Source organism: Saccopteryx leptura, chromosome 2 (assembly GCF_036850995.1).
Source record: "Saccopteryx leptura isolate mSacLep1 chromosome 2, mSacLep1_pri_phased_curated, whole genome shotgun sequence".
NCBI lineage: Eukaryota > Metazoa > Chordata > Mammalia > Chiroptera > Emballonuridae > Saccopteryx > Saccopteryx leptura.
The window spans coordinates 306010779-306028304 of NC_089504.1; the positions used below are offsets into that span (position 1 = coordinate 306010779).

Sequence of the window (17526 nt, forward strand, 5' to 3'; positions counted from 1 at the left end):
GTAGCAGGGCCAAGATTCTAGCCAAGTGTGCCCAAATTCACCAAGCCAATTATACACATAACAACAAGTAGATCAGAACATCTGGGTGTTGAGTGCTGTAAACTCCCAACTGCCATGCCAGACACCATGCCAGACGCCAGGGTGTCTGTTTGTTAAAATGAAGGAGGAGCCTGACCTGTGGTGGCGCAGTGGGATAAAGCATAGATTTGGAACACTGAGGTCGCCAGTTCGAAACCCCAGGCTTACCTGGTCAAGGCACATATGGGAGTTGATGCTTCCAGCTCCTCCCCCTTCTCTCTCTCTCTCCTTCTTTCCCTCTCTCTCCTCTCTGAAAATTGAATAAAGTCTTTAAAATAAAACAAAACAAAAAAATGAAGGAGGAAAGAGTGGACCTTTCCTCTTCGGCATGTTCATCTCACAGAGTTCCCTCAGGAATATTATTCCTATGCACCTAGCCGCACGGGCCAGAAGCCTGGAGGTTCCAGGATCTCTCTCTCTCTCACTCCCAAACACATGCAATCCAAAAACCAGTTTTGTCCATTCTATCTCGAAATATCTTCGCTTTAGCTCCTTTTCTACATTCCTCACAATCACCACCTGAGCTCTGGCCACCATCAAGTCTAGCCACACAGTTACTCCTCTTGTAGTCTTGCCCCTACACAGCACCATTTCAATGCTGTCTCTAAAACATAAATCTGGTGATGTCATTTTCTTGCTTGAAAGTCTTTAGTGGCTTCAGGATAACTCTGTCCTCAGGATGACTTCCAGACTCTCCTTTTTTTTTAGAATTAAAAAATGCAAACATGTTGGGAATACGGGGGAAGGGGGATGCATTCGGGGCTACACTAGAATCTATGTAAATACAATAAATTAAAATCAATAAAAAAATGGAGCAGGAACCTACAGATTAAAGGAAATTTAAGAGACACAATACAATGTATGGATTCCATTTGGATAGTCAAAAATTTTTTTCATTGAAATCATGGGAATTTAAACACGGGATATTTGATATTAATGAAATTTTGTTAATTTTGTAGGTGTAAAATGGTATTGTTGGATTTTTTCCCCCTCCAGCTTTATTGATATAATAGATTGGGTTTTAAAAATCATCTTTTATAGATCTAGCTATAGCTTTTTTAGTATGAGAGAAAAAACTTTTAAGGGCTAAAATGCTTAGCCTCAGTCAAGTTTTCCAATACATTTAAAAATCATAATACCAACATCTATTAAGAACTGAGCCCTAATGGGTACAGACAGTATGAAAATATTAAGCAAGTAGATCTGTAGGAACTTTTTCTTGCTGCTAAATCACTTAGCCAAACCGCTGTTTGAACAGATTGTGGACACTGCGAAAGGAATCACGCCTTAATAAGTCATTTGACTGAGGAGAAGTGATTGGCCAAAGCTCCATCCATCAAGACAGGCCAACTTCCAACAAGGTCTCCAGTCTTCTGACTCAAGCTAGTGCTCCCCCTACTCCCAACACAAACATACCCTACTCTGCCTCCTTCAAAGATAAGGAAGGCAAGCAGGTTAGGTGCAGATCTGGAGATGTCAGGGTTCCTGACTACACAAGGGTAATTGAGGCAATGAAGCAAGCTGGGAAATATCAAAACTGTCACTCCAAGCAGAAAAAAAGCAGACAAAAAATAGTCATTCCAAAAATTTTAAGTGAGAGGAGGGGAGAGAGAGACAGACTCCCACATGCGCCCCACCAGGATCCACCTGGCAAACCATCTGGGGCTGATGCCGACCAACGCAGCTATCCTCAGCTCCTGGGGGAGGGGAAGAGAAGCAAATGGTCACTTCTCATGTGTGCCCTGACTGGGGATGGAAGCCCAGACGTCTGCACGCCTGGCTGATGCTCTATCCATTGAGAAAAGCAGCCAGGGCTGGTCATTCCAAATTTTAATTGATAGTGAGGAGCTCAGGCGGCTTTAAGTCTGGGGGCTCTAGGAATCTTAGACGGGCTCTCCTTGTAATGTTCACTGCGCCTGTATGGTCTCGGGTGTAAGATGGCAGGTAAAACAAGGTTCAGTACATGTATAAGGATAAAGGAGACAGGAGCCCAGAAAAGAGCCAGCTAAGGGGGAGTGTCCAGTCTTGAGAACCACAATGAGGACGAGTGCACAGGGCAACCCTCTGAAAACCAGTCTTGAAGGGGAAAGAGGAAGAGGCAGTTTTGAGAAGAAAAAGGCCCCATCCCCCAAATCTGTGAAGCTGGCCCTGGGCAAGGAGAACCGATGTGATCCAAGGAGCCTCAGAGGGCAGGCAGGGACCAAGCGGGGAGTTGGGTAAGGGACGGCAGAGCAGTGAAGAGCCAGGAAAGAGGACTGAGAGGCAGAAGTTTGCTGCGGTAATCTCAGACTAGCTTAATGGCGGCTCGGGAACCCGCGTTCAGTCAACACCAGGAATTACTGATTACCGGAGACAGGCCAATTGCGAACTCAAGTGCTGACAAGGTCCCTGTGAGGCCGAGAACAAAGAGTTCAGCACAAAGTTGGGCAAACATCCTGTATTTTATGAGTCAGAGACCCTTATCAGAAGTTTATGTTTGAAATTCTCCACTGAGCTACACACTATCCCTGTTGCTATGCTGCGTGCGACCTCCCTAGCGAATAGCTAACTGCCACATCAGCTTCTGTAAATGCTTGCTCAGCCTAGATAGCCACCCTATAAAAAGGAGTCATTTTAGAAGCTCTGGGTTGCCTGCAGTCCCTGCGCAGGTCTGCAATAAAACTTATAAAATTCACTTTTGGTTTGCTGTGGTCTGTCTTTTGGGATGTAACATCAAGTATCTCCGTTTTCTTCACCTGGGGGGGGGGGGGGGAGAGGGCCAGACTCTCCATCTTTTAATGAAGGCACTTATGCTCTCTAGCCACCAAGCCTTTGTACAGGCTGTGCCTCTTTTGTAGATTTGTATCCTCTTTTCTGTCATTTCTATCCCCTTCATCCTGCCTACAACCTTTTGGACCGCCCCCTCTCCCATGGACTAGTTACCTTTGATATGTGCTTCCACATGCTTCTCACGTTTTAGCAATGAACACACTGCTTTGTAATTGCCTGTTCATTCGACTCTACCTCACTAGACAGTCACATCATTAACTTGTTCACCCTTTTATTAATTAAACAATAGGTACTAATTGTTAATTACATGCTTTTCACACACAATAGAGACTCAGACCTTGCTTTCGGGCGCAAGAACGGCCTTCACCTTTGGAGATTTCAGTATCTAACGGAAGTAGGATCAACACTTTCATTGAATGAACAATCAGAAAGTCTTTTGCCAACTTGTGATAACGCTTGGACTTCTGGGAATTGTAGTCTCCGGATTCGAGCCACTCTCGCGCAGGCCGTAAAGATTAAGGCCGTTTTGCTATCAATGCGCATGCCCGGAAAGGCGTGGTGGTAAAACTGCGCATGCCTGAAGGGTGGGGGGGCTGGCCCCCGAAAAAACTGTGCACTGTAGAGGCGGGGATTTGGGGATCTGGAGGCGTTGGACTGAGCTGTTTACTAGGATGGCGGGGAGAGGGAAGCTAATTGCGGTGATCGGAGACGAGGATACGGTGACTGGCTTCCTCTTGGGCGGCATTGGGGAGCTTAACAAGAACCGCCACCCTAATTTCCTGGTGGTGGAGAAGGATACAACCGTCAATGAGATCGAAGACACTTTCCGGTACAGTAGCCGGCGAGGCCTGAGCGAGACGCTTTGCTGCGCGGTGGGAGCGTGGGGAGAAGGCGGGCAGAAGGCGGGCACGGCGCGGGCCTTCCAGACCCTGGCTGGAGTGTTAGGTCCCGGGCCCCAGCGTCAGGGAAATCGGCCCGCCGGCCCTGTCGGAGCGGAGGCCTCCGCGCTCCAAACTGCCTTTGGGGTCTGTTTCGGGTTCGCGAGCTCCCACCTCACATGACCGTGTGTTAGGAAAGGGGAACGGAGCTCGTGACGGGCGCCGCCCTCGGCCCAACTTCCCCCGCCAAGGTTGGGCGCCCAGAGCGCCAGACCCCGGATGCGGCCGGTTTCAGCAACTCTGCAGCGGTTCCCGGTTAACCGGTGGTGCAGGCTCCGGGTATTGTGCGCTCTCGGCCCTTTTGCGAGCTGACCCCCTAGGAACCGCAACCCTAGTGAACACCTAGGCGGCCCGGGGCTCAAGCTTTCTCCTATTTTCGTCTCCCTTAGAGTCTCACGATCATTCTCTAAGGTCGGGATTACTATTCCCGCTTGTGGGTGAGAAAACTAAAGCTCAAAGAGAGGTTAAGGCACGCACCAAAGTCACGTGACATGGGAGAGACGTGATTAGTGATGTGAACCCAGTCACAAACTTCCCTGCCTCTTAAGCCAGGTCCACAATCTGCTTGTGCCGCCTTTCCCCAGTCTGTGTTGGAATTGCCCACCGTCCTGAGCGCAGGGTGCAGAATATCAGTACTGTGTCCTGCCTTGTGTAGGCAAGGCCCTACATTCAGGCATTGTCCTGGAGACTAGAATTGAGGATGCCAGCTCCCTGTTCTTTTCCTCGCCCCTTCTCTGCGGTCCCTGCAGCCAAGTCTCAGGAAGAAAGCACTCCACCTGTTTCACCCTAAACAGCCCAGCCCTGAGCGGCCAGTTGAGACTAGTTCCTGTTGCCTGGGGTATGATAGGCCCAGAAGAGGGAGGTTGATCTCTGCAGATCTGTAAGCAGTCTGGTAAAGTGACCCAAGTTGTTATTGGAGAAGGACAAATTTTAAAGAACTTGCCATGTTTCCAACCAAAAGGGACCTCAGAGATCAAATCCAACCTACCTTAGTGTCTGGTAGAGTAGGTACTCAGTAACTAGGTTTTTTAAAATTATTAGTATTAAACTTACTGGAGTAACATTAGTTAATAACAAATTTCTGGTGTAGAATTGCATAATACAACCTAAATAGTTTTAATGGATAAATAAATTAATGAGTGGGTGGGTGATCACAAGAGAGGAGGATCCTAATGCCAGGCTCCCTCTGTGCGGAAAGTGTGATTTCTTTGCTATTGATTTTCCTGTTACTATGTTCTGTTCTTGACTCATGCCAAACTTCCCCATGATCCAGTCCTGCCCTCACCAGCATTGACCTTGAGGCCTTTAGTGGTCTCAACAACCCTCTTAAAAAAAACCCAAAAATTTGTTTTCCTTTGAAAACTTAATGTGTTTATGTGGTTTGCAAATTAATACTTAAAAGGTACACACATTAAGAAGTCTCACTCCTGCCTGGTCTGTGGTGGTGCAGTGGATAAAGTGTTGACCTGGGATGCTGAGGTCCCAGATTTGAAACCCAGGGCTTGCCAGGTCAATGCACATATGACAAGAAACCAATGAACAACTAAAATGAAGCAACCATGAGTTGATGATACTCCTTACTCCACCCCAACCTGTGTACATAAAATCTTAAAAAAAAAAAAAAAGTCTCACTCCTATTCCTGTCTTCTTCTACCTCATTACCTCCCTCCCCCACCTCTGTCAATACCTACTTAGCTTCTTTCTGATTTTTTTTTTTTTTTTTTACAGAGACAGAGAGGGGGACAGATAGGGACAGACATACAGGAATGGAGAGAGATGAGAAGCATCAATCATCAGTTTTTCGTTGCGACACTGTAGTTCATTGATTGCTTTCTCATATGTGCCTTGACTGTGGGCCTTCAGCAGACCAAATAACCCCTTGCTCGGGCCAGCGACCTTGGGTCCAAGCTGGTGAGCTTTGCTCAAACCAGATGAGCCCACGCTCAAGCTGGCGACCTCAGGGTCTCGAACCTTGGTCCTCCGCATCCCAGTCCGATGCTCTATCCACTGCGCAATTTTTCTTTTTTATTAACTTTTTTTTTTTTTTTTACAGAGACAGAGTCAGAGAGAGGGATAGATAGGGACAGATAGGAACAGAGAGAGATGAGAAGTATCAATGCATCAATCATCAGTTTTTTGTTGCGACGCTTTAGTTGTTCATTGATTGCTTTCTCATATGTGCCTTGACTATGGGCCTTCAGCAGACCGAGTAACCCCTTGCTCAAGCCAGCGACCCTGGGTCCAAGCTGGTGAGCTTTGCTCAAACCAGCTGAGCCCGCGCTCAAGCTGGCGACCTCGAAGTCTCAAACCTGGGTCCTCCTCATCCCAGTCCGATGCTCTCTGCACTGCACCACTGCCTGGTCAGGCTATTAACATTTTTTTTCTTTTTTGGGGTTTTTTTTTTTTTTTTGGTTTGTTTGGGGTTTTTTGGTATTTTTCCAAAGTTGGAAACAGGAAGGCAGTCAGACTCCCGCATGCGCCCGACCGGGATCCACCGGGCATGCCCACCAGGGGGCGATGTTCTGCCCATCTGGGGCGTTGCTCTGTTGCAACCAGAGCCATTCTAATGCCTGAGGCAGAGGCATAGAGACACCCCCAGCGCCTGGGCCAACTTTGCTCCAATGGAGCCCTGGCTGCGGGAGGGGAAGAGAGAGACAGAGAGGAAGGAGAGGGGGAGGGGGGGAGAAGCAGATGGGTGCTTCTCCTGTGTGCCCTGGCCGGGAATTGAACCCGGGACTCCTGCACGCCAGGCCAATGCTCTACCACTGAGCCAACCGGCCAGGGCCTATTAACATTTTTTAAATTTATTGATTTTAGAGAGAGAGGAAAGGGAAGAGAGAGATAAATAACAATTTGTTGTTCCACTTACTTATGCATTCATTGTATGTGCCCTGATGGAGGATTAAACCTGCAACTTTAGCATATCAGGATGATGCTAAAACCCAGTGGTTTTCAACCACTGGGCTGCAGACCAGTGCCAGATTGAATGCTGGCCTGCAAAAGAGTTATCCACTCTTATGTGGGCATGAAATTTCTGGCAGTCCGGCACCAGCCCACAGACCAGCAGTTGAAAAACACTGCGCTGACCAACTGATCTACCCAGCCACGGCCTTTCCACGTTTTATTCATGCAGATGCAAAAGGACAGACATCTATTACCTCTTCCTTTCTTACACAAAGGCAGCACGTGAGTACACTGTATGTATCCTAATCTGCATTACCAGTGCACTTCTAAACGGGGAAGGTATAAGCCAATTCTGACCACAGTGGCCCTTAGCTTCTGAATTAAATTGATTCTGGAAAGGAAGAGTTTAGTGTAGCAACCTTTACCCTTGTCTTCTGGGCCCTCAGGGTGAAGCCCATTCCCGCTGCAGCCCAAACTACCAACTCAGAGTGGGCTGTCCCAAACTCCCTTCTCATCTCTCCCAACAGGCAGTTTCTAAACCGGGACGACATTGGCATCATCCTCATCAACCAGTACATTGCAGAGATGGTGCGGCATGCACTCGACGCCCACCAGCGCTCCATTCCCGCCGTTCTTGAGATCCCATCCAAAGAGCACCCCTATGATGCCGCCAAGGACTCCATCTTGCGCAGGGCCAAGGGCATGTTCACGGCCGAAGACCTACGCTAAGGGATTCCCCACAGCCCTGCCGCCTCTCTCAGGCTTGCTGTCAGCCCCCTCCTAAGTTCTGAGCCTCTGATTTCCAATTCCATGCCCATTCTCATTCCACTGAGAGGCTAGATGCGGTGCCTCCCTGTTGCTGGGGCTCTGTCATTTTCACCAAGGCTGGTTAGGGAACAGGAAGCCTGATTGTCTTCTCTCTCCAGTACCTCCTCCCTGAGCTGTTACACAGTGTCATTGTTGATGTTAAATTAAAATAAAGTTCTTAACTTCTCTCCAAACTGAGCCTGGGTGCTAGAAGGGACACGTGTAGGATGAGGCTGTCAGAGGGATTAGATGGGCAGGGCTGGAAAAGGTTTTGCCAAAGATCCAGGCGTGTAGAGGAGCTGGACAAGGGAGACTGGGCCAGGAGGCCATAACTCAAGGACTGGTTATTAAAAAAAACATGACCAGCCCTGGTAGAGAGGTATAGGAGGAGGCTTGCGCACAGGCCCCTGGCTCCCCCCACTTCAGTCTATTGGCTGTGGAGGACCTGACTGCAGGGGATGGAAGAAGAAAGCACTAGAAGCCTGTGGTACTAGACAGGGCCTGGGTCCTCCAGAAGGTTTGGGGATCAAGGCTCTTAGCCAGCGGGCCTGGCCTGAGGCTGCATGTGAGGTCTGCTGAGGGCATGGCAGGTAGAACCCTGGCCCTGTGTGAGGTGAGGCTTGGTTGCCTGGTGACTGTCCCTGGGTAGTCACCTGCTGTCAGAAGGACTGCTTGCTGTGCTCACCCCTCAGCTGCAGCCACCCCAGCACCTCTCCTTACCACCATGGCACGGCAACTCAACATGGATACAGTGCGGCAGAACTTCTGGAAGGAAGAGTTTCTGAGGGAGAAGATGCTGCGCTGTGAATGGCACCGCAAGTATGGGGCGATGGTGAAGGCCAAGCAGAAGGCTAAAGCGTCTGCCCGTTTACCTCCCAAACTGCCCACTCTATACCCCAAAGCCCCACCCTCACCCCCCCCTGCCCCCAAAGAAGTCCCTTCCAGGGTCCCCAGCCCTGCCCCGGAGGCTCCTATACAGTCAGAAATGTACCCAGTGCTGCCTGCCATTCGGGCCCTGCTGTATGAAGGCATCTCCCACGACTCCCAGGGGCGCTACCGCTACCTCAACACCCGGAAACTGGACGTGCCGGAGAAGCGCTACTTCTTCCCCATCACCACCAACTTCACGTATGGCTGGCAGCTGGGTGAGCGCCAACCTCCTGGAAACTACTCCCCGCACAGAGGCACCCGCCATGAGCCAAGCAGTGTGCTGGGCATGAGGCACAGGAGACACAGGGTCACTCCTTTGAGGGCACCCATAAAAGCAAGGAAATGTCTGGGAGGGAGAAGTTCCACCATGAGATTAGGGAGTGATGGGATGGTGGTAGGGGTATGTGTTGCATTAGGTGAGATTGTCAGGAAATGCTCGATCTAAAGGCATTTAGAACCTAAAGACTAAGAGCTAAATGATAAGGAGGAGTTCCGGATTTATTGAAGTAAATGGGGGGTTTTAAGCAGGGGAGTACACTGATTTACTTTTTTTTTAAATCACCCTGACTTCTGCAGGATCCTGCCCAGGGGAAAGCGTAGACTGCCAGAGGAGTTAGGCAGCTACTTTGAGTTTTCCTTACAAGAGATGATAGCTTGGGCCAGGGTGGTCAGCAGAGCAGAAGGAGATTCAGGATCTGTTTTGGAGGAAGAATCAATGGAACTTTTTGAGGGATTGAATGAGAAAAGGGAAAAAATGCACTGATGATACCTAGGTGTTTGGCTGGAGCAGCTGTGTCAAGAGCAGGGCCGGTGGCGGGAAGTGGTGGTGGGGGTGAAGATGGGTCAGTACAGGCCATGTGCTGGGGGCATCAGGCGGCTGTGTGTCGTTCTGGAGTGAGGTCAGACTAAAGATGCATATGTGGGGCCATCAGAAATAGGTGCTTTTTTTTTTTTTTTTTTTTTTTTTTTAACAGAGGCAGAGATAGACAGGGACAGACAGACAGGAACGGAGAGAGATGAGAAGCATCAATCATCAGTTTCTCGTTGCGTGTTGCGACTTCTTAGTTGTTCATTGATTGCTTTCTCACACGTGCCTTGACCATGGGCCTTCAGCAGACTGAGTAACCCCTTGCTGGAGCCAGCGACCTTGGGTCTAAGCTGGTGAGCTCTTTGCTCAAGCCAGATGAGCCCGCGCTCAAACTGGCGACCTCGGGGTCTCGAACCTGGGTCCTTCCGCCTCCCAGTCCGACCCTCTATCCACTGCACCACCACCTGGTCAGGCAGAAATAGGTGCTCTTTAAGATGGGGTAAGCTCCTCTGGGAGATCCAGATTCTGGAGCCTGACAGGAGGAGAGGCAGGGGTCACAGAGGTATAGGGAGATGGCGTCTGGACTGAGTCCACTTTTTCTGTGAAGCTAAGTCAGGTCATCAGTTGGGAGGGGGAGAAGCAGAGGCAGTGGTGTAGTTTGAGATGGGGAGTTAAGGTGTGGGTAAAGGAATATGCCAGGGAGTGGTGCAGAATTGCTGGGTGATGCCTAGTGTCCCTTCGCTCTCTGTCGTGTGAACTACTTGGGTTTCAAGTAAACTACTCAGTCGTGTATCTTTCTCCAGCTGCTGGAGGGCCTGTGCAGAACAGGTGGAGGGTTGGAGATATACACAGTTTGAAAGTTTGTCTAAAAAGTTCCCCCATTTTTACCAGGGCCCTAAAAGGGAAGTAAAGGGAGCAATTTCCAAACAAAGCAGGAATTAGATAAAAGCCCCAGCTGTCGCAGAGAAATCTAGCTTTGTCCCGTAGTGTCCTGCCACCCTCTCCTTGAAGATCCTGAGGCTGGGGGCAATGATAGCATTGATCCAGGCACCCAACCCACTCCCTGTTTTCCCATAGCTCCCAATCCTCAGAAGCACTTTATTCACGCTTACAAAGTGGATACAATGCGGTCAGATTCCTAGGGCTGGTAGGCCAGGCTGTCATGTTCTGCGAGTTCCTTTCTCAGGAACCCATTCCTGGCCTCTGACATCTTTTCCCAGGCCCCACAGTGAAGCAAGATCTGGTCTCCTGCAAGATGTGCCGCATTGAATCCTTCTTCCGAAAGAATGGCGCCTTCGCACCCCTTGACCCCCGGGACGTGGCCCTCTGAACTAGGGCCAGGCAGTGTGCTTAGGAGTGGGAAGAAGCCGCTGTGTGTGTGTGTGTCTGGCTCTCCCAGGCCTCGAGGCTTCGTTCTGGGCTTTTCTGAAACTACCTCTGCTCTGCAGGTTGCCCTCTTGTTTTTCCTTAGTCATCCCTTTGAAGATTCCGCAGCGGTTAGTGGGCTAGGACCGATGAGCGCTACCCCAGGGCGCAGCCTCCTCAGCGCCAGGGGGGCACAGTAGCTGCTGGAAGTTCTGGGTGTTCCTGGGGAGACAGTGGCCCATTATCCCACATGCCAGGGAAAGGGGACCGCTACCACACCACAAGTCTGTCCCCCAGCCCCCTCACCTGGCTCCTAGGGCCCGCAGCCGCCCAGTCCTCTCCCGGTGCACCTGTTCCAGCTGCTCTCGCAGGGCGCGCCGCTGCCCCTCCGCGTCCTCCTGGGCGGTGCCGAGCGCTCAGTGCCCTTGTATCCAAGCCCGCGGCTCGACGGAGCCAGCACAGGACAGCCCAGGGACAGACTCCCTACCCAGTCCCTACCCCGTCCCTACCCCCAACTCCATGAGTGTCAATGTAAGTGCCTGGCGCGTGCACTTCCAAGGGGCCCAGGTGCCGCCCAGCTCGACCCCCGCCCCCTACCCCCTTCTCCTGGGGGCTCTTGCCTGTGGCAGCAGCTGAGCTGGGCTGGGCGGGGGCCCCAGGGGGTGCACGCGGCAGTGGCGGTTCCTGGCGATGCGGAGGCCTTCCAGGACCTGGGGGAGAGAGCTGTCAGCGGCTGGTGGCCGCCTGCCATGCCTGGCCCGCCAGCGGGCCCGCTGGTAGGGGGACGCACCCGGAGTCGCTGCTGCTCACGGTCCTGCCGGCGCCGGTCCCTGGCTGCGCAGTGCAGCTCCAGCAGCCGCTGCAGGGCCGCCTCCTGCTGCGCCGCGCTCACAACCGCCGGTGCTTCTGCCCTGCCCGGGGACCCGGGCCATGCGGCCTTGGGGGCCCCAGCAGCGCCCCTCCGCTCTTCGAGGGAGCCTGGGAACCTCACGGAGCCGCCCGGCTGGAGCCCCCTCTCACCCACTTGCTGCTCCGCGGGGCAACGGCCCCCTCCCGGATCCTGCAGCCCAGGGTGCCCTGGGAGAGCTGTAGGGTGCTCCCGCGGCTCAGAGCCTCCGGTACCCGGGACCGCTAGCATCCCTGCTCCTGGGCCTGTCAGGTGTGGCCGGGCCAGGGGCCCAAGGGGAGCCAGCTCCCCCTCCCGGCCAGTCCCCTGCTCTCCCACGGCCAGGGCTGCCTCTCCTCTCTGGATGCGGGCCTTGTCCTGTATTTGCTGGGTGCTCCTTCCCTGGGGGCCTGGGCTTTCCGTTCCCCCAGGCGGCGGCCTCTGTTCACCCAGAGACCTGCACAAGTCTCCTGCAACTCCCCGGGAGCTGCCTTCCTCCTGGGGCTGTGTAGGTGCCTCGCCCTGAGCCACCTCCCAGGCTTGTGAGATCCAGCCTGGGCCTCCAGAAGACTGAAGGATGTTCACTTCCCCGCCCTGTGGGGTCTCCTTTCTCAGGCACTCGGGGCGATTTTCTTTTTGATCCGGAAAAGCATCTTTGTTCTCAACCAGAGGCGTCTCCCACCCTGGAACCCCAGACACCTCTCCTAGAGCCTGAGTAGCCTCCCTACTCAGCCCGGGGTTTGTCTTCTCTCTTTGACTTTGAGGACTTTCTTCGTTCTCCCTCTGCGGGGCTTCCCCTCCCTGACCCCGAGGGTCCTCATCTCTCTGACTCTGAGGAATCTTAATTCCCAGAAGTTTCTGAAGTTCTGCTCTGTCCTGGCCCAAGCTCCAGCCCAGCCCCAGGAAGGGGTCCTGGGGTTCTGGCAGGCCCTGGGGAGGCAGGCCTGACGGCCCCAGGGCTTCCTGAATGACCTTCCTCCTCTGTAGGCTCCCAGATGACAGTGAAAGGTGCCTCTGGGTTGTGGGCTCTGCCTGGCCCCTCTCTTCCTCCTGGACCAGGTTGTGGAAGGGAAGAGCACTTTGTCTCAGGCTTGTGAGGAACTCCCTGTGCCAGGGCCACTTCCCCAGGGGAGCCTGGAGACCCCAGTGGCTGCCCCAGTGGACCTCACTTCCCTTATGGCCCTTGCCCGATTCCTAAATTTGTTAAACCCATGTTATGTAGCATAAAAGGTGCTTCATTAATGGTCTCTCCTTCCACATAGTCGTAGAAGGGGGCCCCGCCTCACCCCAACAGCCTCCTGCAGAGCAGACCCTACCCCCACGGTCCTCAATCTGAGAGGGCCGGTGCCCAGGACCCTTCACCTCTTTCACCTTGAACTCTGAGTTTTCTGGCTCTCCAAAGCTACCACTGGTGGTGGGGTCCAGCTCTTGCAAGCAACCTGAGGGAGAAAGATTGATGTAAGGAGCCCTCCGCTCAGGTCCCAGCCCCTCATTCACATTTCACCTGAGCTGGAACCAAAAAGCCTGGGAATCCCCGGCAGATAAGGGGAGCGAGTGCCCAAAGAGCAGATGTTTAAACTTCAGGGTTGTCACAGTTCACTGTTCTACCTTTATTTACACAGCCTAACTTGTGGCTGCTCGTCAGGTTTGCCTGCCTACAGCTGGCCCCACCCTCCTCATCCTCCCCGCCAAGGTAGACCATCTCATGGGAACCTGCAGATCCTCTTCCTTCACTACGGGATGCCCTGGAGCAGGAAGAGCCTCATAAGGACATCCCCACTTTGTCCTGATGGGCCCATCCAGGCCCATAAGGAAACCCACTGCATGTATCTTACTTTTCTATTATTAAGGGAAATCCTCTTTTAGCTCTTTCCTGGTTTCTGACAGCAACATCAAATGAAATTCAGGAAGTGAAACTTTAGGCTGGAGCCAAAACTGCAAGTCTTCATAATTAACAAAAGGAATCTAAAAAAGGAGATGAAATGTCTCTGCTCCCTTGCAGCTGTGGAGGGAAGGAAGTCGCTCAGCATCCATAAAACTAGATAGGAGAACTTGATTTTATAAGGTCTTAAATTGAGAACTTTCACCAGAACATCCCATCTTTATGCAATATGGATGTGGGAATATTCATAACTAACCAAACGAGAATGTTCCCTGTGAAAATAAATCTGTCTTTTTTTTTTTTTTTTTTGTATTTTTCTGAAGCTGGAAACGGGGAGAGACAGTCAGACAGACTCCCGCATGCGCCCGACCAGGATCCACCCGGCACACCCACCAGGGGGCGAAGCTCTGCCCACCAGGGGCCGATGCTCTGCCCCTCTGGGGTGTCGCTCTCTCTCGACCAGAGCCACTCTAGTGCCTGGGGCAGAGGCCAAGGAGCCATCCCCAGTGCCCAGGCCATCTTTGCTCCAATGGAGCCCCGGCTGTGGGAGGGGAAGAGGGAGACAGAGAGGAAGGAGAGGGAGAGGGGTGGAGAAGCAGATGGGTGCTTCTCCTGTGTGCCCTGGCCGGGAATCGAACCCGGGACCCCTGCACACCAGGCCGATGCTCTACCACTGAGCCAACCGGCCAGGGCAAAATAAATCTGTCTTTTGAAGAGTTTCTGAACAAAGCGGTCTGATAAGATTCCAACGCCTTTAGAAATTATTGCCATGAACTGTGAAAATAACCTCCAAGCCCCTCCCTCTGGTGTGTTGTCTTACTAAATTGTCTATTTCTCTGGTAATAATGTTGTAATTGGTATCTCTGTATTCCCAAGAAATACTATACCTGTAAAAATTTCTCTATCAATCAGAAAATCATTGCCACTTTCTTCTTCTCTTATGTGCACCATGAAACAATTAAAAGCTTATGGCTTTGCTGGGTTTGTTATTTAACAAATCCTTTGAGTGTCCATTTTGTTTAATAGGCCAAGGGCTCACAGCATCTATCCCACTGGATTCTAATCGCCTGTTTATGGTCACACTCTCACTAGGCTGTGGTCTCCTCAGAGATGAGGACCAAGTGACACGGCCAAGACTCTTGTGCTCAGTATATCCCCTGTGCCTAGCACAAGTCTGATAAGTGGGCTGCTCCATCCCCTCCTCACCGAACAGCCATGGGCAGGCATTCCCTGCCCCTCTCCTGTGAGCCCCAACTTAGCTTAGAGTTCTCCTGGATATAGCATCTGAGACAGCTAGTACCAATCAAGGGGAATTAGCACATAAGATAAAACCTTGGTGTCCTTGGCGGCCCTGACACCCAATAAAAAGAAAATGAGATGAAGAATGAGTAAGGAGTGGGCTGGAATCCTGGGACTCAGGGTGAGGACTTCCCTGCCTCCTCCCAATCTAATCTGGCCACCATGGCCTAGGGGCTCCTGCTGTCCTGGCTGCCAACCCCTCCTGTCAACCTACCAGGTGTGGGCTCTGCAGGCTCACCAGGGCTCTCCCACCTCGGGTCCGCACCATTCCCGGCTTCCCCCAGATCTGGGGCCTGTCCCCTGCCGGAGTACAAAATCTGCCTCAAGCCCACCTCTTGCACCTGGGCTCTGAAAGGGAGGCGGGGCAGCCTACCTGCCAGTCTCCCCTTCCCCAGCAGGCTGCTGAGCCTTCCCACCCCTACATCAAGTTCAATCCAGGGTGGCCTGCCCGGGCCCCTGCCCCCGCCCCTGGACCCTGGGAGCTTGACCAGGGGCTGTAAGGCGACCATATGGGTGCAGCTGAGTGAGAGCTGGTGGAGGAACCTGGTGCATGAGGAGAGGGCTCAGGGCAGGGCTGTGGGAGGAGACCAGGAAAGGGGTCCGTGTTCTGTCACTTTGTGTGGCAACATGGAGTACACAGGTTCCCTCGGAGAAAGACTCACCCTTCCAAGGACTGATGGTTCTGGCTCAGGGTGTCCCCGGTCCGGGGCGATGAGCAGAACCTAGAACTCTGGAAGGGGTGTAGGGGGGTAGTCCCAGGGCACTGGTGTGGTAGGCAGCCTCTAAAACAGCCCCCAGAGACTCCTCTTCCTTGGGTCACCCCCGCCCCTTCCCCTCCAGGTGAAGGAGCTTGGAAATGGGGTCCCTCCTGCCCAGTCAAGCTTTCAGATGAACCACCAGTGTTGGCTGGACACTTCCCTCGACACCCTCCTGATACAGCTGAGGATGCCTTGGCCCAGAGGTGGCTTCCAACCTGCCCAAAGTGGCTCAGAGGTTGACAGTTAAGCTGGACTAGAGGCACAGTCCTAGTTCCCGGTCACCAGAGCACCCTTCTTCCTAGAGGGGTCGGCCAGCCCAGCCCCGGAGAGAGGGGCCTGCGGCTGGGGCTGCTCAGTACTGCATCTCAGAGGTACCGTGGGCATCAGTGCCTCTGCCCCAGGGCCCTACCAGACCTGCTTCCCTCCCACACTGCAGCCATGTCTAAAGACTTCTAACCACCACCACGCACTTGGTTTGACCAAAGTCATTAACTATGGAATGCTAATGGCCTGCACAGAATGAGCAGGACCTGTGCTCCAGGCATCATGTAAACCCTTTACATGGATGAGTCCACTGGTTCTCCCAGCAGCCCTCTGAGAAAGATGCTCCCTTCCCCATTTGCTAGCTGAGGCAATAGACTTACAGCCCACATAGAACGTCTGAACCAAGATCTGAACCAGATCCATCTGTCTGCAGAGCCTGCACTGCTTCCACTTCCCTTACCACTACGATTGCCCCCAAGTCACACTGACTCCCGCCCCCTGGCCTGCTCACCCTGCTTATCAGCTGCTCGGAGTCTCCGCCCGTCCTAGCATGGGGCTCATTGCGCTGGCTCCACACACCGTGGGCCTGGTCCCTCAGAGCACAGAACTGGGCCCGGGGAGGCCAGAAGAGCCCCAGCCCTGCCCCCGTTAGCAGCTCCAAGTCCCACAGGAGCTGCCGAGAGATGAACCAGGACGTGAAGGGCTGCCCATCCTACCCTGTGCCATGACCCCGGCCTGCCCCTACCTGTTCCTGGGCCCGCCGGCTCCGCTCCATCGCCAGCAGCACGGTGGGCAGCTCCAGGCCCGAGGGAGAGGCCTGGCCCTCTTGCACCTGGGGATGCAAGGTTGGGTCAGAAATCCTCTCTGCACACACAGAGATTGTCCCCTCGGAGATAGTGCCCTGCCTCCCTCACCTGCCGAAGTGCAGCCTGGAGCTGGCCCAGGCCTGCAGGGCACCGGAAGAGGCGCTGGTACAAAGCCAAGGCCTGTTTGGGGCTACAAGGGAGCCCTAGGCCCCCAGGTGTGGCTGCCTGCGCCATGGGGTAGGAGTCTCGAACAGATGTCCCTTTTCCCTTCCCCGTGCCACTGGAGCCTGAAGAGAGGAGGAGCAGGACCTGCACACGGGAGCAAGGAGACAAAGCTCCTGAGCTCAATAATGCAGGACCCTGCCATCTGAGCCACAGCCTGGACCACAGCCAAGTCAGAGAGATTCTGGCCCGATGCTGAAAAGGTGTCTTGGTCATGGAGGTGGCAGTGTAAGATGAGTGTGATCCTGTATGAGAGATATGCGTATGCATTTGTTTGTAATCCCAAATGAGTTTTACATCCGCATACATACAGATATGAAGCTGCATTATATAGGCATCTAGTATACTCAACATGGGTAGCAGCAACCAAGAGCTGACTATATGCCAGGACACCAATGCTCCATACATGTGACCCTTCCTCATGGCAACTTGGTGAAGGAGGCGCTATCACTCTCATCCCCATCTTATAGATCAGAAGACTGGACCCCGGAACATAAGCTACCCTAACATGTGATATTGTCTCCCTCCTCTGGGGATGGATGGCTGGGATAAATAAGCCCTGGGAAAACCTGGTCCCTGAATGTGAGCCATCACAGGCAAGACAATGGCGACAGTCGGGACAATGGCAAGTGCTTCCCTACTACTGGCTTCAAGCAGTCCCCATGCAGAATGCTGTTGTAGGTCATTCTACTTATTCCTTGCAATACATCAGATGAAGACACAGTTTGTGTAAGTCAGTGGTTTTCAACCTTTTTACACCTATGGACCAGTGAAAATAGAATTATTTGGGGGACCACTGAGGCAGAAATC

General features: G+C 52.8%; 3 protein-coding genes across 4 annotated transcripts; 2 read left to right on the forward strand and 1 right to left on the reverse strand.

The window, feature by feature from the left end:
* Nucleotides 1–3421: 3421 nt before the first annotated feature.
* Nucleotides 3422–7684, forward strand: ATP6V1F (ATPase H+ transporting V1 subunit F). The gene is made up of 2 exons (XM_066362629.1): nucleotides 3422–3676; nucleotides 7217–7684. Exons 1-2 carry the CDS (start codon nucleotides 3519–3521, stop codon nucleotides 7416–7418), a joined length of 360 nt encoding a protein of 119 aa, XP_066218726.1. The 5' UTR covers nucleotides 3422–3518; the 3' UTR covers nucleotides 7419–7684.
* Nucleotides 7685–7819: 135 nt separating this feature from the next.
* SPMIP1 (sperm microtubule inner protein 1) lies at nucleotides 7820–10564 on the forward strand. 2 transcript variants are annotated; one of them, XR_010748823.1, is made up of 2 exons: nucleotides 7820–9364; nucleotides 9717–10118. XR_010748823.1 is itself a non-coding variant. In XM_066362628.1 (2 exons), the coding sequence occupies exons 1-2, from the start codon at nucleotides 8221–8223 to the stop codon at nucleotides 10562–10564; spliced, it is 531 nt and encodes a 176-aa protein (XP_066218725.1). In that variant the 5' UTR covers nucleotides 7820–8220. The 2 variants fall into 2 exon arrangements, 1 of the variants encoding a protein (XP_066218725.1); XM_066362628.1 differs by lacking the exon at nucleotides 9717–10118 and adding an exon at nucleotides 10455–10564 and having other exon boundaries at nucleotides 7820–8641.
* Nucleotides 10565–10705: 141 nt separating this feature from the next.
* LOC136392170 (collagen alpha-2(V) chain-like) lies at nucleotides 10706–16728 on the reverse strand. Its single transcript, XM_066364220.1, has 10 exons — nucleotides 16603–16728; nucleotides 16434–16520; nucleotides 16200–16361; nucleotides 15329–15396; nucleotides 14881–15014; nucleotides 12797–12924; nucleotides 11390–12679; nucleotides 11220–11309; nucleotides 10906–10997; nucleotides 10706–10821 (listed from the first exon to the last, which is right to left on the reverse strand). Exons 1-10 carry the CDS (start codon nucleotides 16726–16728, stop codon nucleotides 10740–10742), a joined length of 2259 nt encoding a protein of 752 aa, XP_066220317.1. The 3' UTR covers nucleotides 10706–10739.
* Between the last annotated feature and the right edge of the window lie 798 nt (nucleotides 16729–17526).

Bases quoted from the DNA above. Each gene is read 5' to 3' on its own strand.
- ATP6V1F (XM_066362629.1), top strand. From the start codon at position 3,519: ATGGCGGGGAGAGGGAAGCTAATTGCGGTGATCGGAGACGAGGATACG. The intron at 3,677-7,216 runs GTACAGTAGCCG...CTCTCCCAACAG, and splicing joins GAGATCGAAGACACTTTCCG to GCAGTTTCTAAACCGGGACG.
- SPMIP1 (XM_066362628.1), top strand. From the start codon at position 8,221: ATGGCACGGCAACTCAACATGGATACAGTGCGGCAGAACTTCTGGAAG. The intron at 8,642-10,454 runs GTGAGCGCCAAC...ATCTTTTCCCAG, and splicing joins CACGTATGGCTGGCAGCTGG to GCCCCACAGTGAAGCAAGAT.
- LOC136392170 (XM_066364220.1), bottom strand. From the start codon at position 16,728: ATGGCGCAGGCAGCCACACCTGGGGGCCTAGGGCTCCCTTGTAGCCCC. The intron at 12,680-12,796 runs GTCTGCTCTGCA...TAACAAATTTAG, and splicing joins TTGAGGACCGTGGGGGTAGG to GAATCGGGCAAGGGCCATAA. The intron at 10,822-10,905 runs GTGAGGGGGCTG...CTGTCTCCCCAG, and splicing joins CTGCGGGCCCTAGGAGCCAG to GAACACCCAGAACTTCCAGC.